This window comes from Diabrotica virgifera, chromosome 3 (assembly GCF_917563875.1).
Source record: "Diabrotica virgifera virgifera chromosome 3, PGI_DIABVI_V3a".
Classification (NCBI taxonomy): Eukaryota; Metazoa; Arthropoda; class Insecta; order Coleoptera; family Chrysomelidae; genus Diabrotica; species Diabrotica virgifera.
Genome location: NC_065445.1, coordinates 154,603,988 through 154,631,684, shown reverse-complemented (window position 1 = coordinate 154,631,684; position 27,697 = coordinate 154,603,988). Strand labels below are relative to the sequence as shown.

The 27,697-nt window shown below is 30.9% G+C and overlaps 1 protein-coding gene across 1 annotated transcript in view; it reads left to right on the top strand.

Annotated features, from left to right (window-relative positions):
• LOC126882593 (cyclic nucleotide-gated cation channel beta-1) overlaps positions 1-24,786 on the top strand; it is a 229,405-nt gene extending 204,619 nt beyond the window's left edge. Inside the window, exons 6-9 of the mRNA XM_050647565.1 lie at positions 4,270-4,499; positions 4,767-4,879; positions 20,617-20,830; positions 24,375-24,786. Of these exons, the coding sequence (XP_050503522.1) occupies positions 4,270-4,499; positions 4,767-4,879; positions 20,617-20,830; positions 24,375-24,557 (740 nt within the window). The 3' untranslated portion in view covers positions 24,558-24,786. The remainder of the gene's footprint in view (positions 1-4,269; positions 4,500-4,766; positions 4,880-20,616; positions 20,831-24,374) is intronic.
• Positions 24,787-27,697: the final 2,911 nt, after the last annotated feature.

Here is a 27,697-nt window from a genome sequence, read left to right as displayed (position 1 = left end):
GTTATATCTTCATTTATTACCTCTCTTTCTATATTCCATTCTTCCTCTTCCATTTCATCATCTTGATTTTCTGCTTTTTGTTCTGTGTTTAGTAGATTCTTGAAGTATTCTTTCCATCTTTCCATTATCTCTTTCTCCTCGCTCAGTATCTCCCCAGCTTCGTTTTTTATTGCACTTGCATTTATATCTACTTTTTCTTTTCTAAGATTTTTGAGTACTTTGTAGAATAGCTTCTGATTACCTTTATTATCTCTTTCCATTTTTTCTCCAAATTCTGTCCAACTTCTCTGTTTCTCACTCATTACCATTTGTGTTACTATGTTTATCTGTTCCTTGTAGCTTGTATAATTTGCTTCTGTTCTATTATTTAAATATTCTTTCCATATTTTCTTCTATTTTCTTACTTGTTCTTTGATTTCATTCGTCCACCAAGATGTTTGTTTCTTATTGTTGTCTTTATTGTAAGTCCCACAGGCGTCCTTTGCTGCTTGTAATACAATATTTTTAAATGTTTCCCATTTTATTTCTAGCGGCCTCTGTATGATTTCTTTTTGATATTTATGTATTTCTCGCGATACTATCTGTTGATATTTTTCTGCTATCTCTTTATTTTTTAGTTTGTAAGTCCTTATTCTTATATGTCCTTTTTTCTTTTCTTTGCATGTCACTGTTCTATTTTCTTCGTTTCTGAATTTAGCTATCAGCAAGTAATGATCACTATTTATCTCATAGCTTCTCTTGACTCTAGCATCCCTTACTGAGTTTCTATTATTTCTTTCTACCAATATATAGTCTATTATTGACTTTTCTCCTCTGCTCGGTTCTTCTCTAGTAATCTTATGAATATCTTTATGTTCAAAATAAGTATTTGTTATTATTAAATCATTGTTAATACAAAATTCCAGTAGTCTTTTCCCATTGTTATTTCTTGTATTTTCACCGTGTTTTCCGATTACTGCTCCATATATATATCATCCTTTGTTCCAACTCGTCCATTGAAGTCTCCAGCAATATAAATTTTTCCTCTACACTCTTCTATAGTCTCTTGCAGTTCATTCCAGTATTTATCTTTCTCTTCCGTTTTTTCATTTTCATCTGGTCCATAAATTGCTATTATTGTCTTGATGTGTGTCTTGCATTTTAATTATATCATCAGTATTCTTTCACTTATTGCTTCCCATTTGTTAAGTGTATTTTTGTGTCCTTTCTTTATTAAACATCCCACTCCTGCTGCCGCTCGTGCATTCTTTTCCACTTCACTCCATATGAAAATGTGGTCATTGTCTGTTTCTACTATTCCTTTATTCTTTTTCTTTGTTTCCGTTATTATCAATATATCTAAATCCGCTTTTTCAAATTCTTTGTTTAATTCTATTTCTTTTCCATTAATACTTCTTACGTTCCACGTTCCTATTATAAAATCTTTTACTACTAACTTCTTTCTTTTATTAATCTCTTCTACTTTTTCTTCAATTGTATTCGTTTGTCCTATTCCACTCCAGTCCATTTTCCGTTTTTCCTTTCCCGTCTGTTCTTTACTTAGTTTTTTGAACCATCGCCTTTTATTTCTTTTTTATCTCGTTTTGGAGCCCTTTCTATTATTTCCTTATCCTTATTCCATTTCCATTCTTCACTTTCGATCCATATTTTTTGATAACCCATTTTGACTTTCTTTCCCTTATTATTCTCCTCAATCGCTATTTCCTTTATTTGTCTTTGTATACGTTTTTCACTTACAGTCATCTCGTTATTAATATATATATATTTCTGTTGGTTGTGTTCCTTAATTTGTTTTTGTTTGTCATTACTTTGATTTTATCTTCTATTTTATTGAATTCCACTAAACAGGTCTTATATCCTATCTTTTTTGCTGTTTTTATCTCTACTTCAATTTGCAAATTATTTTGTATAAAGGTTTTCATTTCACATTCTAAAATATTCGATTCGTTCGTGTCTATTTTAACTCCTTGTATTACACTATTATTGCGCCTTTTTTCTTTGTCTATTTCTTCCAACTTTTCATTGATTACTTTTATTTCTTCCTTTAAATGCATGTTTTCTTTATTTATCGCCTCGTTCTCTTCCTTCACCTTTTGTATTACTTTAATATATTCTTTTTGTCCCTCTCTTATCATTTTTATCTCTTGTGTCAATACTAATAAAGTTTCCATTATTTTATCTATCTTATTTTCTTCTTCAGTTATGTTTCTCTTGTCCTTCCATCTCTTTTCCTTTTTTAATCTGTTCGATTGCCTATTCCAAATCTACTCAACGCTATATCTAAATTAAAATTTCCGTATTAACTTATTATTATTTTTTCCTTTCCAATGCACCGCGGAAAAGAACACAGACCAGCTATTCCGTCGGATCCGTGCACTCCATCGATGCACCATAAAAAGCAAAAAAAATTCCCCAATTAATTAAATTCGTTTTCTTAACACCTATTATTATGTTTAGGTATTTACTTACAGATCTGGCAACGGTGTTTTCAAGCAATCCACGTTCTTACCATCAGCTGTTTTTTGTTTTGGTGTGTGTTTTATCAGTACACCTCGTACATTTTCTGAAATTTTTCTAATTCTGCAGTAATTCTAAATAGTTTTGTCTTTTCACTAAATCAATTGATTATTATCACTTATACCACTATTTCGGCGAATTATTTTCCGTTATAACTCCCGATTTTTCGGTTTGATTATAGCCACAAAATAACACGATATTTTAGTCAATCCGACGTTGCCACTCTTGAAAGGTTATTCAACTCTCTATTCAATAATTTAAACTCTTAAACATAATTATTTATACAGGTTGCTCAAATTTTTTTATCTACTCTATGTCATATTATATGTATAAGTTTTTAGTTTGTGAAAACTGTCATTATAGATAGCAGTGCGTGAAGGGTTTAAAGTGTGCGTGAAGTAACAATGTATTTTAAATGGGACTTACTTTTTCGCACTGTTTACGTATAATCAAATACACACTTTAATATAATCAAATATCCTTAACTTTCGCATTGTCATGGTGATGACAATATGAGCAATAAATTACAACAAAAGTTTTGACAGTTTCGTGGTTTGAAAGTAGTTAGAATTTTCAAATGTCAAAGTTTTAAAAATTGTAGAATATGTATAAATGAAATCCAGTGGCGAAGAGTTACAGTTTTTTTATTTGTTTATCGTAGATAAAATATTGTATGAAACTGTGGGTGAAGTACTTTTTGCGAACTTACGCGATGTATAGCACTTGCTCCGTTGTCGCTCGTGCTCTAAATATCGCGTGCGTTCGCAAAAAGCATACTTCACGAACTGTTTCATAAATAACTATTTAATTAAATTAATTGAGACAAAAAGAAAAATGTATATAATTTATTTACTTCGAAATACATTTTACTCTTGTCCGAAAACATAAAAAAAATTATGTGATAAATAAATATTGTTTTTCGCTTAAATTCAATATTAAAGCTGCCACCCACCCGCCACGAAAAGTAATGTTTATTTTTCAAATTAACATGTTTTTTACAGCCGTAAAATGTATTTCGAATTAAATAAATTATATACATTCTTCTTCTTGTCTCAACTAATTTCATTTAAAAATATTTTTGGGCACCCTGTATAAATAATTATGTTAATGCTTATATTAGTGAATTGAGAATTAAATAACCTTTCAAATGAGCTATCACACGACCCCTTTCGCTTAAATTAAATGTTCAAACTGCTAAGAGGCAGGTGGGTGGCAGCTTTAATAATATTGAATTTAAGCGAAAAACAATATTTATTTATCAAATAAACATTTTTCCTGTTTTCGGAAAACAGTAAAGTGTATTTCGAATTAAATAAATTATATACATTCTTCTTTTTGTCTCAATTAATTTAATTAAAAAAAATTTTTGGGGTATAAATAATATTGTGAACGTTTATATTATTGAATAGTGAATTTAATAACCTTTCAAATGAGCTATCACACGACCCCTATGTTTATTTAAAAAAATCATCAATTGCGTCATCGCGCCCAGGTGGATGACGTCACTTGTATGATATATATGCCAAAAAATTATAATTTAAAAATAAAAGTCGTCCTGATTCGTAATTTATCTCCAGAGTTGCCCATTCTCGAGAAAATGAATTTATTCCAACTAAAACGTCCTCACTGTACCTATAACTTCAGAGGCTTATATCTTAAAACCATGGTTTTTTGGAGCTACGCGCCCATTGAGTCTTTTTGAGTTTCTTTATGAAGTCCTTTATGAAGTCAATGTGATAAAATTCTTTTTAGATGAAAACACTATAATGGATTGCCTACCCCACAAGATGAAAACGGACATTGCTATAAACGTTCATATCCAAACTCTGAGCAAAGTCAAATTGTTTGCTGATTGCGACGAAGCTCTTCTTAGAGAACTGGTGCTGCAATTGAAATCTGTACTGTACTTGCCCTCAGATATCATTTGCAAAAAAGGAGATGTTGGGAAGGAAATGTATATAGTGCAGTCAGGAAAAGTTCAGGTATAAAAATATGCTTTATTGTCACTGAAAATTATACAATTTTATGGACAAAGCTTAACAAGTCAAAACATAAAGTGAAACGAACGTCAATGTGTATAATATAAATTTTTTATACTGTATACTGTATACTATATACTATACACATCGGTGTACCTACGTTTCACTTTATGTTTTGATTTCATTTTTTTGAAAATGAATCGTGCCACATGGGCAAAGATAAAATGGGACTACTATATTAACTTTTTTATTTTATTTTTCAATATTTAGGTAATAGGTCCAAATGATAACGAAGTCCTTGCCACATTATCAGAGGGATCTGTTTTTGGAGAAATAAGTCTTTTGGGAATACCGGGAATGAATAGAAGAACCGCAGATGTAAGGTAATGTCATTTTTTCTTTTTACCAGTTTATTTATGTTCCATTTCATTTGTATTCCATTAAATGAGATTTAGTAAGAAACAAAATTGCTTCTCATTTAATATATTTATATTACAGTTTACAGTTCTGAAATTTTTCCCTATCTGTTGTATGTATATTTTTTGTAATATATATTTTTTACATCTGTTTAGCATAGCATTAGTATATTAGGTATGGAGAACGGTAAGGGTTTTATACCGATCGAAGACAATTGTTTGGAGGAGGAGCGGAGCTACGACTCCAATTATTGCCTGAGATCGGTTACCCTTAACGTTCGATATGCTTATAACGTTTTTTGCACGATTGATACCATTATAAATTATGAAATTAAACATTTTCGTCATATTGACTAGTTTCATTCATTTTATCAAGATATATACTTTGGTTGTTAGGTAGTAACTAGGGCAGTGATTCTCAACCTGTGGGGCGCGCCCCCCTAGGGGGGCGCGCATTTAGCAATGGGGGGGCGTGAAAATATAAAAAAAAACACCTAAAACATTGACTAATTTACTAAAATCAAAGCAAAACAAAATTCTGACAAACAAAAAAATAAAATACCCATGAACAAGAAGCTATACATAGTTATGAGCACTGAATACTAAATCAACAACTTTAATGTAAATTAGTGACTTCCTTGGGCCTGTTTTGCAGAGCAAAGCTTATCGAAACAGGGTGTAATATTAGAAATAGACGCTCTCAGTTCTTTCTCTATATTTAGCTGCGATCTATATTTGGTCTTTAAAGCAGCCATCGCGGAAAATCCTGTTTCGCAAAGGTAGGATGGTGAAAACGGTGATAGTATACGGAACGCTCTGATTTTCAGTGCAGAAAACTCATCATTTACCCCTGCCCAAAATTCAAAGAGGGCTCTAATATTAAACTGTTTCTTGATTTGAGCATTTGCTGTGAAGTCTATGAAGGTTTCTTCTTCTGCAGTAGAGAGCTCTTCGGGTGTAATTTGAAACGGATTCCCGACCCACTCATAACTATTAGGTACGTATTAATTGGTCGTCGGCAAAAAAATATCTTTTAAAATTTTTTGTCAGCATTGCTAAATGATTTTCAATGGTTACAAAAACAACTTTCACGTGTTGTTCTTCAGCCTGGTAAGTTTTAAAACATTCATCCACATTTTCAAATATTTCTAGGTTTTTTGCTTTAAATTTCTGCTCCACAATTTCAATTTTCTACATAAAGCGGTAACTTTATCATTCGTATCAAATATATGTGTATTGGGCCCTTGAAGTTGTAAGTTCAAAATATTTAGTTTCTCGAATATATCAACCAAGTAACTCAATTTCATCAAAAATAAACCATTGTGAAACATCTAGGCTTGCGGCCTCTTTTCTTCTTCTAGAAAAATGGCGATTTCATGTCTTAATTCAAAACACGTTGTAAAAATTTCCCACGTAATAACCAGCTTGCCTCACAATAAAATAATAATGCTGAATGTACTGCATCCATATCTTTGCAAAGTACAGAAAAGATTCTAGTTTTCAAAGGTCTCATTTTTATGTAGATAATTAACTATTGTTACAACCGTAGTTAGCACAATATTCGAGCCAGAGCTTCTCTGTTGATCATACAGTGTCTCTATTTTTGCTTCATTTATATAATCATTTAACATAGCAAATAATTCAAGCGACTTTGCTATCAATTCTATTGGTTTGCAGAAAAGTAGTTCTACTACTGATCTGCCATCACAAAATCGAACGTAGGCAATAAAATGAGCATATTTATTGCTACTGTTGCCTCATCAAGCTGAATCGAAAACAGCTTTTCACGCAACTTCCTGATTAGCTGATCCTGTACATATTCAGCTATATCACCAATTCGGCGGGCAACAGTATCATTTGATAGAGGTATACACCCCAGTTTTTTAGCAAAATTATCTCCAAACACAGTTTCTACAATTTTGATTGCAGTTGGTAATATAAGATCTTCACCAATAGTGTTAGACTTTTTAGATCTGGCTATTTAATATCAGACTTTATAAGAGCAAGTAAAGCTATTTCATTCACAGTCAAAGTTTTTATTAAAACTAATTTTAGCTTTTCACGCCATTTTAATTTCAACTCGAAGAATTCTCGGGGTTTGTTAATGTACTCACTATGAAGCGTTTCCCAATGTTTTTTTAGTTTATTAGGTTTCATGCTGCTCAAGGTATATTATTTTGCATAGATATATTGTTATTGAACGAGGGGGGGGGGCGCGGTGAATATAATTATGGAAAATTGGGGCGCAAATGGTAAAACGTTGAGAAACGCTGAACTAGGGTGCATAACAACAATGGAGAATTGAGTTTTTATTTAGTTGTCAATAATTTTAAGTACAATTTTGATTATTATAAATTAAAAGATGAGCGAAAGTGAATTTGAAGAAATTGAACGGGCTTGGGAAGAAGGGTGTTCCGCAATTATTCCCGAAAAATCCAAAATCCGTTATCAAAATACCTACCAAAGTTTTAAAAAATGGTGCGAACAAGTGGGATTTCATTAAATAATTTAACAAATTGTACCATAAGTTTCAATATTAATAAATAATTCGTTAGTTTTCTTTATTCTTTCAAAAAATAAATTAAAATTAAGAGATTTTTTAACTCGACGGTAAGTGAATTACTTACCGTCGAGTTGGAGTGCTTACCGTCGAGTTGGATTACTTACCGTCGAGTTGCTAGTAAATGTCACCTACTGACGTAAAATCTGTCACGGTAAACAGTCAAAAATGATCAATCGTGCAAAAAGGTACCTTAAGTGATTAGCAGTAATCCATGACGTATAAAAAAATAAACAAGAACATTATAAATGACATATAGTCCAGGAACCGAAGCTTTTCACCTCGCAATTTTTACAGATTGTATCGATTTGCTTGGAGATTTGAGAATAAGTAGTGGATTATCCAAGGATCAAAATGTATATGATGCCAAAGGGCGCTTTTACCTTGGGGGAAATTTGTTATTATATTTTGACCACAAAAGTTGATAAAAACAAGTTGATAAAAACGTTCATTCTAAGCAAAAAATGTTCTATACATTTTTTTTGATAAAATTAAAAGTTTTCGATTTATTCGCTATCGAAAGCGTTAGTTTTATATCGAAAAAATCAATGTTTTTCGATATACTCATTTACGATTCACACAATTTTTGCCGTAGAAAAAATTTTTCAAACCAAATTCTTGGGAGTTAAATAACCTACAATTTCATATTTAAACATTTTTTGTGCCTCTGATGCTAATCTTTCTATTCTGAAGAAAATGGTATTTTTTACCAAACTACAAAAATTTCTTATTCGCTTTTAACTCCAGTTTTTTTAAAACTAATTATTCTAAGGCAGTCAAACTTCTAGAATCTATTATTAATACATAAATAAAGAAGAATGAATAAGGTCAATGACTAAAAACACCGCTAACTTACATTATTCTGCTTCCAATTGGATTTCTCCTTTTCTTTTCAAAAAAATATATTGATTTTTTAACCATAACTTTTTTATTTTTATCTTAGAAAGTTTGTTAAAAAAGAATTTTGTAGGTTTTTACAAGGTCTCTAAGTATATTAGTATTAAATCGTTTTAAAATCCTCAGTCGCAAAAGAAGTGACTTTGAAAGGGTTGGTAAAGGTGGTTTTGCATGTTATTACAAGTTTTAATTGTCAATTGCTCACTCAATTTTTGCCACAGAAAAAAATTTTGCAAACCAAGTTCTTGGAAATTAAATAAGCTACAATTTCATGTTTAAACATTTTTTCGTATCGCTGACGCTAATCTTTATATTCTGAAGAAAATCCCATTTTTTTCCAAACTACAAAAATTCGTTATTCGCTTTTAACTCCATTTTTTTTAAAACTAATCACTCTAAGCCGGTCAAACTTCTAGAACCTATTAATAATACATAAATAAAGAAGACCAAATAAGGTCAAAATGACTAATTTTAATTAGGATGGTGATTAGGGGGTTGCTTCCGATCAGTTTTTTGCCGAAAAAAATAGGGACTGGCATTCTTTTCTTTATAAGTCACTTAATTTTTGAGCTAGATACTTTTTTTTATTTCTGGAGATAGATATTTTTAAATGCCTTAAATTAGTTTGAACAAGTTATCCTCGAAAAATGTATAGTTTTCCCGTCTTTTGACTTTGAAACTACAATATTTAGCATTTAACCAAGAAGAGCTAACATATAATAAAGTATAGCTCGATTGCTATTGGTTTTAAAGGAATAAAAAAAACGGATTTGTTTATTTTTTCAAAAGGTACATTTTTGTTAAGTAAAGTTGTTTTAATAAAACGAAAACTTTTGGAGTTATTAGCAGAAAACTTATTAAAACATTGATTTTTTCGATATAAAACTAACACTTTCGATAGCGAATAAGTCGAAAACTATTAATTTTATCAAAAAATATATAGAACGTTTTTTGCTTATAATTAATGTTTTTACCAACTTTTGCGTTCAAAATATAATAAAAAATTTACACCCCCAAGATGTGGTGGCAACCACCCAAATGGTAAAAGCGTCTTTTGACATCATATAGATTTTTATTCTTGGATTATCCACTAATTATTCTCAAATTTTCAGGCAAATCGATCCATTCTGTAAAAATTGCGAGGTTTTGTACTATTTTAAGCTTCATTACTTGGACTAATATAGAAATAGATGATCAGGATGTGAGAATCATTACAAAATACCGGTATCAGAAAGCCATAATTCGAGTAGAGCAACAAAAATCTAAAGAGATTCCAATAAGAAGAGGAGTACGACAAGGATCTATCTCGGTACTATCTCCTCTACTTTTTAAATATGTGCTAAGAAGAAATGTTTAAAGAGGCACTAATAGAGCTATTGGACAGTTTCAACCGTTTCTTGGCTAAAAAGGTCAGTGGAATAGAGGGTTTCGTATGTTCTCAATAATAAAGGCATATCAATTAAAAGAATATTAGTGAATAATCTCAGATATGCAAACGTTATCATACTCCTTGCGGACACAACACGTAACAAACACGGAAATATTAAGAAAAAGGAAAAAGAAATACTCAACACTATGAAAGAAAGAAAAGTAAGCTACTTAGGTTACGTAGATACTAAGAAATGAAAAATATAAATTAATGCGATTAGTTACACAAGGGAAAGGTCATATTAGACCTATTAGGAAAAGGATATATTAGGTCATATTAGGAAAGGATATATCATTTTAAAGTTACATGGAGAAAAGGGAAGATTTTTAAGAAAATTTAAAAATGTGCTCTATAATTTGATCTTATTTTTTTTTCAAAAACCATTCATTTTAAACCCGTTCAACTTATACTTTTTAATCCGTATTGTAGAAGTAAAACGATGCATTTAGATTCTGGTGGATCAGGGGTTAAATATACTTCTCATTTTTTCTTAAAATACATTAGTCGTCAATTTTTTTGCAGCATATGTCGCTTAGTTTGAATGTTATTGACATATAATATTGCTCATTTTAAAGGTCTTTTCAAGCACTACAAAAAGTATTGGTAGCATTATACACCTAAAATCCACCGTTTCTCTGTTATTTTAGTTGTGCTTACTGTAAAAATATCAAGTAAATCGATGTAGTAGGATGGAATTCGGAGCCAAATACCCTCATTGACTGCCCTATAATGATTTTCGAAAATAAATGGACAAATTAGGGTAATGAATAAATTGCTGTAAATTATTTCAGGTCTGTTACACTACCTTATAGGGGAGTCAATAGAGATTTTGACTTCGGAAAAAATCAAACAAGATAGAACTTTTGTAATTTGATTAAGAAATGTTTAATAAACAACATATCAAAAAGTTATACTCTAGAAGTGGGTGCTTCATTTTTTATTAAAGAAATGAACTGCGAAATTAATTGTTTTTTTTCTTAAATAACTGCGAAAATATAAATCTTAGAAAAAAACTGACTTGACATTGAAAAATTCAGAAAATTTTATAAAAAAATCTTACATAATAATTTTTCTAAAATTACATCTATAGCGTTTAAACAATAGCTTCTCACAAACACTGGCGCACTGTAAACTAGCGTTCGGCGACATGCACGGTTGAGTTATTTTAATATAATTCTTTAACTAACGGATAAAATGAAATTTTACAAATCGGACATGAAAAAAGAACAATTAATATATCTTATGGCTATCTATTTATCTAATCAGCCCTAAACATCCATTCTTGGATATAGGCCTCCTCTTTCTTCTTCCATGCCTCTCTATCTTGGGCAATTTGCATCCATTTTGACCCAGTGTGTTTCTTCAGGTCATCTGACCATCGCATCTGTGGCCTTCCCCTTTTTCGTTTGTGGTTCCACGGTCTCCAATGTATAATCATCTTAGTCCATCTTTCATCCTTCTGCCGTAGGGTGTGTCCGGCGAACTTCCATTTAAGCCTTGCTACTTGGGTAGAGACATCTTTCACTTTTGTTTTGTTACGGATCCATTCGTTTCTTTTCCTGTCTGATAGTTTAATGTTCAGCATTTGGCTTTCCATGGCTCTTTCTGTCTTTGCTATTTTTTCCATATTTTCTTTTGTAAACGTCCATGTCTGAGAGACATATATTAAAACAGGGAGTATACATTGATTGAAGACTCTTGTTTTTAGGTATTGCGGGTATTTTCTGTTCTTTAAAATCCGAATGATGCCCAGGCCAATCTTATTCTTCTCGTTATTTTCTTCGGTCTGATTTTCTTTATTTAATCTAGTGATTTGTCCTAGATATATATACTCTTTTACTTGTTCTATTTTTGTTTGTGCCACTGTAATTACTAGTTCTTCTTGTTGATTGGTCATGGTTTTTGTTTTACTGTAATTCATCTTCAGTCCTATCTTTGTCGATTCTCTATCTAGTTCTTCCATCATTCTTTGTAATTCTTCACTTCTTTCTGCTATTAATACAATATCATCAGCATATCGTAAGTGATTCAGATATTGCCCGTTTATGTTATACCCAAGCCATCCCAGTGCAGTTGTTTGAACACATCTTCTAGCGCTTGGTTGAATAGCTTGGGCGAGATGGTATCTCCTTGTCTTAATCCTCGGTTTATGTTAATAGGCTCCGTTTGTTTCATTAGCTTAATAGTTGTTGTTGCCTTATTATATATATTTGTAATTAAGTCGGTATATCTGTAGTCTATTCTGCTGTTTTGTAGGGAATTCTTTACTGCCCAGTGTTCCACACTATCAAATGCTTTTTCGAAGTCAATAAATGCCATGAATAGAGGGATATGATATTCGTTAGCTTTTTCGATTAATATCTTCATCGTTAAAAGGTGGTCACTTGTACTGAAGCTCTTTCTAAATCCGGCTTGTTCTCTTGCCTGGTATCCATCTAATTTAGTTGCTAATCTGTTTGTTAATATCTTGGTTAACAGTTTGTACATCACATTTAGTAAAGTTATGGGTCTGTAATTCATTAGATCCTTTTTATTTCCTTTCTTAAATAGTAACAATGTTACTGCTTCATTCCAAGTGTTAGGTATTTGTTTTGTAATATTTTATTCATAAGTGTGTACAAAACTTCTCTAGTTGTTTTCCCACCATTTTTTAGCATTTCTACAGTTATCCCGTCTTTTCCTGGCGATTTATCATTCTTCATCTCCTTGAGTGTCTTTTTATCTCATTCTTACTGATTTCTGGTTGTAAGTCGAAATTGACATTTTTTATTTTTATTTGTAGTTGCTTAAGGATTTCTTGTGTTGGTTTCTGTTTTGTATTGTAGAGGTTTTTATAATATTCTTGTGTTATTTGTAAAATTTCTTCTATATTATTGGTCTCTATGCCTTCTTTGTTCTTTATACTATTAATCTGTATGCTTCCAAGCTGTGGTTTTAAGCACTTCATATTTTTATTTTGTTCAATGGTTTTTTCTATTTTTTCTTCCTGTACTCTCCTTTAACTTTCCTTGATGTTCCTTCTGATAGCTTTGTTTACCTCTTTGTAATCTACTGTGTTTCTCTTATCTTGTTCTATTAATGTTTTTCTTTTGCTCATGAGGTTTTTTGTTTCCTGAGATATATAGTTTCCCTTTTCTATTCTTGTTTGTGCTACCTCTTTTCCCGCCTTTGCTAATGTATCGGTTAATAGCTGATTTATTTCATCGATATTTTTGTTTTCCAAATCTCTAGTGGCCGGTATACTTTCCCTTATTTTTTGTTTATATTCCTCTTTTGCTTTCTTAAGTTTTCCCATATCTAGTTTCGATCTATTTTCCATTTTCTTTTTTGTTTCGAATTGGCTATTAATGCTGAGTTTGGCTCTGACAAGTCTATGGTCACTACCGGTTGAGAAACGATTCAGTACTGTAACATCTTTGATGATGGCTTTTTGTGTTGTAAAGATGTAATCTATTTCGTTTTTAGTATTGCCGTTGGGACTTATCGATGTCCACTTTCTTTGCGATTTTTTGTTAAAAAACGAGTTCATAGCAAAAAGTTGTCTCTCCTCCAAGTAGTTCATTAATGTATGTTCTCTATTATTTCTTTCGTCGTATCCATATTGTCCTATTCTGTGTTCGTCTTCGTCTATTCTTCCCCCTAATTTGGCATTGAAGTCTTCAATTATTAGCGTCAATTTAGTTTTGTTTTCTTCCACAGCGAGTGTTATTTCTTTATAGAAGTTTTCAATATCTTCAATTCAATCGTAATTTTCAACGACGTTCTTTTTAATTTAAGCATAATGTAGGCTACTCTGTCTGATATACCCTTGGTGGATTGTATGTATCTAACGATTCTCTTGTTTTTTATAAAACCAACTCCGTTGTTGGTGTTATCTTCATTACCTTTGTAGTACAGCATGTTTCCCGAGTTTTATGGTTATAATAAAAAGAAATAAAATTTAAGTACGGTGTGGGCGGAAAGTGAGACTTTATGAATTTTGTTTAAAAATTATTTTAAAATGTGTAACTAATACAATTTTACCTATAAAACTCTCAAATTTGCACAACTTACCAGTGGCGTAGCGTGAGTCTCGGCCGCCCGGGGCGGAAGACAATTATGCCGCCCTCTTATTTAGGTATTTCAATTTATTGTATAACATTACATACATTAATTATAGAGAACTTTTCGGCGAGAACAGTCATCATTATTTTGCATTATACAGGTTAGATTTTAAATAAAAAAGTTTATCTAAGTTTTACAATCACGTTTATTAATACAAAAATTCTTTCCACTTTTCCAAATTATTTTAACCAATTAGATACATTGATATAACTTAGGTACCTATCACTTAAGATTAGGTATGGGTCATTCCACGAACATACGCCTGTTTTGGATTACTTCGACAACGAATATTTTACTGTGCAACATAAGAAGTACGAAAGAAAATGGCGCTAATAATTATTCCTATAAACAACAATGTAATTTGCAATTTACTTTCGTTCTTCTTATTTTGCACAGTAAAATATTCGTTGTCGAAGTAATCCAAAACAGGCGTATGTTCGTGGAATAGGGTATATACCTTGACGATCGACAAAATTTAAAATCAATTTTTAATTAGAATTTAAAAAAAAATAGAATATGGAATATATGTAGAACGAAACTATAATGTTATATTTTTATTTTTATTGAAAAGTAATATGAGTATTTGTTAGAATTAAAAACAAAACTTCCGTCTACAATTAAAAATTTATACGTCTACTTTTTTTATGAGCAAAGTCTTTTATTGCACCATAAATGTCTATCGCATCACACACCTCTTGCTCAATAGACAAAATAGCCAAATTAGTTAGTCTTAGACCTTAGAGTACCTATTATTATTGTCGATCTTAAATATCTTTCATTTTCAATTTTGAAAAATTCTTCTCACAGCTGGCATTGCTTATAGCAACTGTAAAAAATATTCGGAACATTATTAAAATATTGGGCAGAGTATCTTTCAGCTTGGATTTAACAATAAATTTAAATAATTCAAGTGAGTCTGCATTAATCAATTTCGTTGCCTGTAACAGCAACGAAAGTCCGCAGTCGAAGTTTTTCCAGCTTGAAACCGTGCTCGTCAATTTCGTCAGATGCGTAGTCTAGATTACATTCAGTGTTGTCTGAATCTAATAATATAGCAGGCGTTAGATAAACAAACTTATCCGTTAAATTCTGTTGCTGTTGAAAATGCTCACAAATTTCTACAATAACTCTATCTAACGAAGAAAACAGCTTTCGTCTTAACTCATTTTTCCGTCATCGAAAATATGCTTTCTTGTTATGCACCTCCGAGGTTTTATGGAAATTCCAAGTTCTTCACACATATTTTTGTATAACCTACAGCGCCATTTGCCCATTCCTCTCTTTTCTCTGTCAATATCATCTGCAAAGCATTTACTTTCTGAGCGCACAATCTTATGTCAAGTCCCCTTGTTTGTATTTTTGTACATCATTCACTTCATGTAGCACCGGTTGCCACAGGCCCAAAAAACAAAGAAAGGAAAATGACTGCATCGAAACTAGTAAAGCACCTGCATCTGTCCTAGTGTTTAAGCTTTCACCTGCCCCTGTCAGTTTTTCCAAAGTGACGAGAATGTCTTTGTAATGATGCCATGTCACATTTACGGCATCGCCTCTTGCACTCCACCGCGTGTCTTGAATCCTTCTTTTGCCTGTAGCTGCTATCAGAACTTCCCAACGATGTGTCGATGAAAAAAAAAAAGAATAGGCAACGTTCTAAAGTGCCGAAAAAAGTTGTGCGGATGGTTGTCATAAACGGGGAATTCCCACAAGTCAGTATAGACTATAGACGTTGTTGCCAGTCGCTACAAAATATCATTCAAAGAAAAGGAATTCCCCGAATTCGTCACAAAATAAGTATGTAATGAAAAATTCCGTGCTCCTTTCAATCGGTCCGAATTTGTAGTTGCGATAAAAATATAAAATGGTTCAAATATTTACAAAATATTTTTATTATTTATTGTTAAATTTTGCCGCCCCCTAAAAAGTGCCGCCCGTGGCGGGCCGCCCCTGCCGCCCCCGGCTGGTAGCCCCTGCCGCCCCCACTACGCTACGCCACTGCAACTTACCTTTCAAACATCTTACTAAACGATGTTTCATTAAAAAAAAAATCTCAAAAATTTAATTCAAATGATACGACCGACGCGACGTCTCAAAAAATGTAATTTTTGAAAACTTCGTAGTTTTAGAGAATTACTACCACTTTAAGACGGTATTTCTCAAGTTTGAACAGACTTATTACAATTTTATAGGTGTTTTTTTAAAACATAGGATGTAGTCTTTAAAATGCTCTTAATTATTTTACTTTAGAAATGAAAAAAAAAACAATTTCTTTTTGAGAAAATTAAGACAGATAAAAAAATGTAATACAAAAAACGAAAATTACCAGCTAAAAAATGTTTACACAAAGTGATCAAAACTTTTTTCTGTAAAACTTACCTAAAATACATTTAATAATAAGGTTCAACAATAACAAATGTTCAACAAACTTTTTTTTGAGCTCTTATAAATTATGTCTGCGTAACATGGAACCTATTGATAACTCATTATTCAGTGTTACGAAAAAAAGTTATTCTATATAAAATACTCTGCATCGTGTAGAATCTAAGATGTAACTATCAGATATCAAATTTTATTAATTTTATACGAGGTATGTCAAGAAATATCAATTTCACTCAATAGTAAAGTACCTTTTTATTTCACAATATCCAAAATTGTTATTAAGAAAAGTTATCTGGAATTAAAAACTATGTTCCAATGCCCAATTACATCCTTCTAATTGAAATATTGTGAACTATAAAGGCACTTAACTGTTAAGCGAAATTCATATTTTTTTACACACCTCGTATAAAATTGAAAAAGTTTGATATCTGATGGTTGTATATTAGATTTTAGACAGGGTATAGTATTTTATCAAAAATAACTTTTTTCGTTAAATTGATAATAAAATAGTTATCATAATTGTAATAAAATGAAGATGGGTATCCATAATTTGAGAAAAGATTAAAAAAAAATTTTTCAATTAGAAGGATGTAATTGTATATTAAAACATAAAGATATGTACAGGGTCATTCACTATATTTTGACCCCCCTGTAAACTGCTTTATTTGCAGAATTAGAAAAAAATGTAAAGTACAAAAGTTATTCGATTTTTAAATTATGATTTTTTGGCATATATATCGTATTAGTGGCATCATCCATTTGGGCGTGATGACGTAATCGACTATTTTTTTAAATAGGATTAGGGGTCGACTGCTAGCTCATTTGAAAGGTTATTCAATTCCCTATTCAGTAATATAAACATTAACATGATTAGTTATAAAAAATAATAAATTAATACAATATAATTATAAAAATTTTTTAATTAAATTAGTTGACAAAAAGAAGAACGTATGTAATTTATTTAATTCAAAATACATTCTGCTGCCGTCAGAAAACAGAAATAAAAGTTTATTGCACAAATAAACATTGATTTTTGCTTAAATTCAATGTTCAAACTGCCAAGAGGCAGATAGGTGGCAACTTGAACATTGAATTTAAGTGAAAAGTAATGTTTATTTGTTCAATAAACATTTATTTCTGTTTTCTGACAGCAGCAGAATGTATTTTGAATTAAATAAATTACATACATTCTTCTTTTTGTGTCAATCAATTTAATTAAAAAATTTTTTGGATACCCTGTATAATTAATCATGTTAATGTTTATATTACTTAATAGGGAATTGAATAACTTTTCAAATGAGCTAGCACTCGACCCCTATCCCTATTTAAAAAAATAGTCGATTACGTCATCACGTCCAAATGGATGAAGTCACTAATACGATATATATGCCAAAATATCATAATTTAAAAGTCGAATAACTTTTGTATTTTACATTTTTTTGAGGGGGGTCAAAATATAGTGAATAACCCTGTACTTTATAGACCTGGACCCCGCGTAAGAAAGAAAAGTTGATTAATAGCAAGCTGAAAATTTGTTAATAGCTTAACGGTGTCTAGTCGGACAAACTTTGATGCACGGGAACACTGGAACAGGGGAAGTTTTAACTGTGGAGCATGATAAACGTGTTGTCCTGACAAGTTTATGATTGTGAAAAATAGCAAGTTGTTTTTAAGTTTATTCGATAGCCAACGTTATGTAATCTATGCGAAAATGTTTGTCCGACAAAAATGTTGGGCATTTTAACGAGTCCGACACGTAGAACATGTCACATCACAGGAATTATGTTGGTGATGAATAGCAGTCTGATTTTTGCATGAGAGTTTAATGAAAGGTTAAAAAAGCAATTGGAAGTTCTGTCCGACAAAATTAATGGGAAGTTTTCGTAGTCGGACATTCTAAACAGGTAAGATATAGACAAAAATGCTGGTGATAAATAGCTTTCCGACAAAGACGAAATTTAATTAAGTAAATTATTCCTTACCAAGAATGACTGTTGTCGGAAAAAAATAAGGGGTAGATTTTGTAGTCGGACAATTTAAAAAATATATTTTTTAAATTTCAATAAGGGGTGATTATTCTATGTCAAAAGTACCTGCAATCAATTACAATCGATATCTTTCGATTTATGTCAACATTATTTAGATACCTCACTGTAATACATTTATAGTAGATCAGGCAAATTATATTATGGATTGAGTGGTCTAGCTATCTTTGTCTGCCACATGCGCGAGATCGCTTTGTTAAAAGAGATAGATAGACCACCTATCGACTTTTTGCACTGTATTCAATGTCTACCCTTATGTCTATGAAAATATTTCCATTTAAGAAAAACTGTCACTTTTGACAATAATTCATAATAAATTGCAATCGTAACTTCAAATTTAAACTAATCGATTTATTTTGGCAGCAAATTATTTGTTGCCATGTGACATATTAATTACATTATTATTTCATTTGTAGAAAGTTGAGAAAAATTACGTTACACAATTTTAGTAATAATTTATTTAGGTACCCTTTTTCAATCAAGCAAAGCATTATAGCACGAAGAATGATTCAATAGAACTTTCACAATTATCTGGCAACTGAACCTCATTGAATTGATGACCAAGTATTTTACTAACTTTGTAAAATGTTCGAAAATTACTCAAAAATGTTCCGTTGAATGGTTTCACTTTTGATTTGGCGACTTAAAATTTAAACTGTTGACACTCAAAAATAGACACAAAAACACCCCATAGTTAATATAAATTTTAATTTCCAACACACGTGGCAAACAGAAACTCAGAGACCATGTACTTTCAAATACTACTTTGTATAGCACAAAGTGTCACACTGACAAATGCAGCCTTCTAATACATACTTCTAAGCATAATGTGTCATATTTACGTCTATCCTTATAAGCACCGAAGTTAGACTCTTCACATTTTTCAATGTCGTTTACAGGGTTAAGATTTGAGTATGGAAAAAAATGTATACAACGTTTTTTGTAGGAAATTTTCCGTACTTTCTGATGCGCCTAATTAGAAAACCCTAAGAGATTGCTTTCACATGTTCTTTGACATTTTTTATTGTCATTTTGAGAATATCTAGAACAAACTCCACCCAAAAAAATAATTGTTTTGCAATATATACATGTATTGATACTTACCTCACTGTTTTCGGAGTGTGCATGTATATATATGCACATGCAAATATGTGAATATAAATAATAATATACATACAACTAAAATAGCTTTATCAATATGTGACTTAAGTCATTCTGAAAAAATGTTTTTTATTTATTTCCTTCGATTTGCCCAAACTTTTTGTCCGACATATAACTTTTTGCGTTACAAAATATAATTTGAACATAAACAAATCAAAATTAGCTTGCTATTTATCACCAACATTTTTGTCTATATGTTACATGTTTAGAATGTCCGACTAGGAAAATTTCCCATTCATTTTGTCCGACAGAACTTCCAATTGCTTTTTTAACCTTTCATTAAACTCTCATGCAAAAATCAGACTGCTATTCATCACCAACATAGTTCCTGTGATGTGACATGTTCTACGTGTCGGACTCGTTAAAATGCCCAACCTTTTTGTCGGACAAACATTTTTTCATATATTATATAACGTTGGCTATTGAATAAATTTAAAAACAACTTGCTATTTTTCACCATCACAAACACGTTTATCAAGCTCCACCGTTAAAACTTCCCCTGTTTCAGTGTTCCCGTGCATCAATGTTTGTCCGACTAGACACCGTTAAGCTATTAACAAATTTTCAGCTTGCTATTAATCAACTTTTTTTTCTTACGCGGGATCCAGGTCTATTACTCTTTAACGAAATTCATATTTTTGACAAACATTTTTTTGATTGATAAAATTGATAAAGTTTGATATCTGATGGCTGAGTTTTGGATTTTAGACTATGCAGAGCATTTTGTGAAGAATAATTTTTTTTCGTAAAATTGATAATAAAAATGTTTCCCATATGGTTCCTAGCTACGCAGACATACTGTATAAGAGCTTCTGTATAAGAATTTTCAAATCGTAATGCCATATTCGGATTCAGCAGAGTCAGAAACAAAATAGAAACATATTTAATCAAAATATGTTAAATGATGAATTCAACGATATTTTTAAAATTATTTATACAAAACAATTGTTATGTTTTACACAATTAATAAATAATTAGCGGCGAAATCTGTGAGTAGAACTTTTTACTTTAATATGTATATAAACTAACAAAATTTTTTTTAGAAAAATATAATCTTGTTTGAATTTTTTCGAAACAATGCATGTTTTCGCTCTATATTGATTCCCCTATTAATGATCTATTATTACAGGTCTCAAGGATACTCAAACCTATTTGTCTTGAGTAAAGCTGATCTTAACGAGGCTCTAGCTCACTATCCTGAAGCTCAAGAATTGCTCAACAAAAAAGCAAAATCGCTCATGCGAAAGAACGCTGATTTGGAAAGAAAACACAAAGCAATGATTGTTATTAATAACCCCACATCTCCAGAAAAGCAGACAAAGTTTTTGAACACAGTCCTTCAGGTAGGTTTTATTGAAGTGAATACTTCGTTTCGCTCGGCACGGTGTTTTCACGTGCCCAAAATCCTATTTGGCTTAGGTACCTCAAAAATCGAGAGGCGTGTAAAATAATATAAATAAAATTAAATAAAATTAAATAAAATTAAATACAATTAAAAAAATCCACAAGGAAAAGAAAAAAAAATTGTTTGTTTTCACTTTTAATTTTAACACTCAGTAAGATTATTCAACTCCCCCACAATCAAAATAATCTGATTAGACACATCTTTATCTTTTTCTTTTTCTAATGTTTAATTCAAAAATATGTGTCACAAAAATTAATTTAAGAAATGAGAATTGAAGGTCACGTAACTCTATACCTAACTAATTAGTCTACATTTTACTTTATCATAACAGTTTTCTTCTTCTAATTACACTACTTATCTTAATTTCATCACTACTTTGATATCAGACTCACACATATTACAGTCTCTCTATTTTACTTTCAGTCACATCAATTAGTACAATTAAACCAACAACCTCTTTTTAATTTTAAGTAAAAATTAATCATTCATCAACACAGTTAGGCCTGCTTGTATTTTTAATCAATTTCAAATACTAACCACAATCATCAACTAATTCATATACCTAAATAAAACATCTTAGTAAATTTTCACATAATTTATTAATTATTTGGTACCAGATGCCCTTTAACATAACTGGATCTGTTATTCGCTAATATTAATAAATCAAATTCCTTTTTGAATTAAGCATGGATGATTGCATACATTCTGGCTCATACTTCATTTACCCCAACGGTCATTATAAAATTATTTTATAGTCCACATCTTATATAATTTTACGGTAAATGTAATTAAAATGATTAAAGCCACAACTTTGTTGTTGTTTGTTATTACTGTTATAATTTTAATAAATCTTTTATTACAACTAGTTGGCTGTAGTAATACTGGGTAACCTCAACGTCACATTGTCAGTTTGTTTTTTACAACTTTCAGAAACATCACTTAATTTTCAGAGGGTTTTTCATTCACAGTCATTTGTCTTGAGCTTATGTCATATGTTGTATAATCCGTGTATAATATTAATATACACGAGCTATTAATATACATTAATATATTTGTTTCGATGATTAATTATTTATATGGGAAATAAGCCACAATTAAAATGAAAAAAATAATTTTATTAACGTTTCGACGCCCAAATCGGGTGCCGTTGTCAAAATACAAAATATTACTAAAATAAACTAAAGTGTTGTTGCTAAGCAAAAAAAATTCTTCTAATAATTTATTTAATCTCACTCATTTATATTGGCAATTCAGACATATATTATACATTTTAAAGTATGGTGGAGATATGTAGATGATGTGTTTTCAATATGGCCTCATGGATCAGAATTGTTGGATACATTCCTGAATATTATAAACGATCAAGAAGAGACAATAAAATTTACAATGGAAAAGGAATACAATAACAGCCTACCTTTCCTCGATGTTTTGATCTCAAAGAAGGATATTGGATATGAGACTCAAGTGTATAGAAAACCAACACACACCAACAGATATCTCAATTACAAGTCAAATCACAACATCAACGTTAAAAAGGGAATCATTAAATCCTTATATGATAGAGCCAAAATTACTTGTTCTAACGAAAATTCCTTTTTAGCAGAAAAACAATTGTTAACATCTGTTTTATTAAAAAATGATTATCCTTTATCGTTTATAAATAAGGAATTGTCAAGATTGGATCGAATGGAACAGAACAACTTAGAACGGGATACTACAACATTCACCAGAAATAATACGAGGAAAATATCAATACCATATATAAAAGGACTATCCGAGAAACTTAAAACAATAGGAAATAAATTCAACATTTCAACAACATTCAAAACAACAAACACATTGAGATCTATTCTATCTAAAACTAAACCTAACAATGATCAAGAAAGAACAAAAAATTGCATTTATAAAATACCTTGTGAATGCGAACAATTTTATTTAGGTGAGACATCAAGACCATTAGACGTTAGAATAAGTGAACATCAATCTTATATTAAAAATAGAGAATTTGAGAGATCTCAAATATGTCAACACGCATGGGATAATGAACATAGAGTTCAGTGGAGAGATTCAAGTATAGTCCTGAAAGAATCAGATAGTAAAAAGAGAAAAATCAAAGAAGCGGCTCTAATTATGCTAAATGAAACCAATTGTGTCGCAAATTCCTCGGTAGAATGCAGTAGGATGTGGTTACCCATACTGAAAGAGGAAGTCAATAGAAAGAAAATACCAAGATTAGTAAGTCAATAATATCGAGCTAGTACATATTTTATATTTTAGTATTACTTATATATCTAGTATTATTAATAATATTTATAATTTAAACATGTTACAAGTCAGAATTTGGTATTATTTTTTGAGAGTAAATTAATGTAAGACCAAATACTTACGATGTCGGGATAGTATCACAGGGTTTTTCCTGGTTTTCCCTTGTGATTTACTATGAAGTCTCTAACGCGAGAATTTTACTGTCGTTGCATTTGGTTGTCTTTTTAAAGACATATCACATGCTATAATTTTTTATGACGGATATTCTTGAGTTGGGGTTAATTTCATGTAATCGAATGAACTATCTTTCAGTAAGTCGTCCCAGGAACGCAACTCATAAATATTGGCAATATCATTTTAAAGTCTTCTACTTTAAAATGTATAATATATGTCTGAATTGCCAATATAAATGAGTGAGATTAAATAAATTATTAGAAGAATTTTTTTTGCTTAGCAACAACACTTTAGTTTATTTTAGTAATATTTTGTATTTTGACAACGGCACCCGATTTGGGCGTCGAAACGTTAATAAAATTATTTTTTTTCATTTTAATTGTGGCTTATTTCCCATATAAATAATTAATCATAAAAATGCCACAAGGAAATAGCTTCAGAACAACATATTTGTTTCGAGCTTCTGTCATATGTTGTATATTCCGTTTATATTAATGTTATACACGCATTATACAACATACGAAAAAAGCTGAAAAAATGACAATCTATGAAAAGCCCTATTTAGTTGCCATTAAATTGTCGTAATGTAACCAACTCAATTTACATCCCACGTATTGGGAAGGTCCATACCTTACCTAAGGGCCAAGGGCATTATTCTTTTTTATTTATATCCATCCTATGGAGTTTCAAACAACTATGTACCTGTAATGCAACTACACAACATTTAAAGGGTTTTCATCCTAGTATTTCTTTGGTGGCTCAGCTGGAATTCAACCTGTAAGTATAACCAATCTGCTTTAACCTTAGACAAATTTTAAATATCAACTTTGCATTGATTAAAACGGTTATACTTACTTTTAGGTCTAATAAAACACTGATGATGATTTTTTATTAAAATCGAAAACGTTCTGTGATGTAGCCTTTAAAGGGATTTTAATAAAATTTTATACCTTTTACAAAGGATTTTTTCCAATAAATTTTTTGTAATAGTTTATAGTTTAGGATCACAATTTATTTAGGTACATTTACTGTGTATTTTTCAGGTGTTGCCTCCTGGTTCAGCTACAAACCGACTTTTGCGTTTCGGAAGTAGAGGAAAACCCTCGACGAATCCAGAATACGACAGATTCAAATACAGAAATAGCTTACCAATAATAAAAGCGAGGTATGGTAGTTTCGACAATTATTTTGAAGGCAACGTAACTGTCCACCGCACTATGACTTGAATGTCAATATATTCAACTGGCATGAAAAGCTTTAAAATAGGTCCATTTTGACTTTATTCTTTGCAGAATTGATAAGGATATATATCTTACTTAATGAAATCAAAATGGAGAATACTCGAATGATATAAAGATGTGATATTGGTAACAAAACATATATATGTGTTACTTATTATAGTTACATAAATGTTATAGATATGAATAGAAATATACAATAATATTTTACCATACTGATCTATTTTATTATGTGGAAATTTTAGTAATTTTCCAAAATTTCATTCCTAAGTCTATTATCGAACCTTTTCAAGTTTTCAACATAGAAACTTACTTATTAAAAATAGTGAAATCTCACTGGTAAATATTCATACAGTTTATCCCAAACCCTTCTTTCAGTGCGTCATAATTTGTCGAATTCGCTCTAATGCATTAACCCTGAAGTGACAGAAAAAACATACGTCCATGATTATTATTAGGGGTACGGAATTTTCGTTTTTACGAAATAGATGCGAATTTCGGCGAAATTTTGAACATAAATGCGATAAATGCGAAATATGGAGTTTTTGTTTATTTCCGCGAAATATCTGCAGGAGCTCAACTCACCCCTAAATAAGTAGGTAGTTATGAAGGTATGGAAAAATTTTACGGAAAGTTTTCTATTTAACATAATTTTTGAAAGGATTGTTTATTGTTCTAACATGTGTTGAAACAGGATCTTTCATTTTTCATCATTAAATAGATAAAGATAAGATAAGGAATTGATATTTTTCAATGTTGATTCTATGAGAAATATAAATGTTGTTATCTGCATTTCGGTCTTTTATATTGCTAAAAATGTAAGTCTAAACGTAAATCTAAATTGGAACAAAAGTCGGCTAATTCTTATTTTCTAAACATATAAATTAGTCAACCAGGACAATCAGTGCCCAAGTAGCAATTTGTCGACGCGACAACGTTGTCTACCGCGTGGCAACGTTTTGTTACAACGTTGTTATTGCCTAGAAGACGACCCAATTCTGCACTAATTTGGTGGACGATTTTTGAGTTGTCTTGACGTTGCCTAGGCAACCTTAAGCGTTGCATAAGACAACTGAAGCGACTATAAAAAGTGCCTGCGTGCAATGGTTGCTCAAAGAGTCGGACTGGTTATGTTTTTTTACCTATATAAAAAGTAAACTATTTTGACATCATATCAGGTATTTAAATTTATATAATTACATAAATAAGGACTTAAACAAAATTACCTGATGTGAAATTTATAAACGCATCTCAGATTACCGTCAAATATTGATATTCCACCTTTAAAAAACACACGCGCTCATTTTTTATCACCTTTTTAACAAAAAATATGTAAATTTAAAAAATCTAATTTTAATATAAAAGCCAGAATTTATGTTAAAGATGTTTTGTATAAATTTAATGTATTGATGGTGCTTTTAAAGGTATTAGAAAATGCCTGCATTTTTTATATTTTGTGTTTTTATTTTCTTTACATCCCAAAAAAACCAAAATGGTGCATTAAACAACATTACCAATATTACTTAAAATATACCTTATTACCAACCATAGACGGATGACACAACCGAGAAGTCCAATCGCCGACCAAACACGGCCTGGACCGACTATCCCAACCACTTTAGAACGCACTCTCTTATTGGGTGACAGAGGTCATGTGACCAGTGCAATGAAGTGCATCATTCTCCTTAACAGCGTTGCCACATTTAGTAGATATCTACTGTTTTGGTATATTTTTGATATTATTTAAAAAATTCTAGTAGGCAATGTTTTTTATTAGATGTTTGGTATATTTCAATATTTTGTTATCACTAAAATAAAATTTGCTTTTTAATAGTATTCACCCCATTTCTAAATTAATTTTCAGACATTTTGTTACAATTTCCCAATGTCATTACCGAAAATAAGATTCAGGACGTAGATGATGATAATAGATGGACAGAGAATAGACAAGGTGGAAACGGCGGGTTCGTTGGGAAAATATTCCCATGAGATATTTTTGCATAATCACATTCGTGAGACATCCCAGAATAAGGTTCAAGAAGTCGCCCACGAGAAAAGTGCGCCAATTTTTTTTAACAATTTTTTTTTAATCAAATTGCAAAAATAAATATTTTGGCACGGACTAATTTTTTTTAGATTTTTTGGACCATTCTGGACAAAAAAGGTCTCTTATAATTTTTCTCTAAAGTTGATCTTTTTCGAGTTGGAAGCAAGTTAAAATTTGAAAAACGCGAAAATGGCCATTTTTAAGGCCTAATAAGTCGGTCAAAAATTATTATTTTGAAAGTCAGAAAGTGACTAAATCAAAGTTTAAAGTCATCGTTACATGATCCCGAAGAAATCTGTTTCATTAATTTACTACTAAGTTGTTATTTTTAATTAATAAAAATGAGTGGTTGTATCGTATTGACGCTGCTGTAAATGTGAGTGCGAGGACTGCTGGAATAGCTTCTCTCTCGCACTCAGCATTTACAGCCCCGCACACGTGAATGGCGCTTATTATTATTACTTAAAAATAACAGCTTAGTAATAAAATAATGACGAAAATTTCTTCAGGATCTTGTAGGGGGGCTTCAAACTTTGATTTAGTCATATATTGACTTTCATAATAATAACTTTTAACCGAGTTATTAAGCCTTGAAAATCGCCATTTTTCGTTTTTTTCAATTTTAAATTGCTTATCGATCAACTTTAGAAAACGATCAACTTTAGAGAAAAATTATTAGAGACCTTTTTTGTCCAGAATGGTCCAAAAAATTAAAGAAAAAATTGCTCGGGCCAAAAATATTGATTCTTGCAATTTGATTAAAAAAAATTGTTAAAAAAAAATTGGCCCACTTTTCACTTGGGCGACTTCGTGAACCTTATTCTGGGATGTCTCACGAATGTGATTATGCAAAAAAAATTCATGGGAATATTTTTCCCTTCGAACCCGCCGTTTTCGCCTTGTCTAGAAATGAAACTGGTAAATACCAGATCTAAATAAGGAAATCTTCATATAATTGGTTTGGAGAATTTTCAAAATGATTGTAACGCTCGGTTTCATAATCAGTTTTTTAAATTTTAAGTAAGTTGGTACCTCTACCTTTATCACAATTCATATATGGGTAAATGTCAACTTTAAAGTG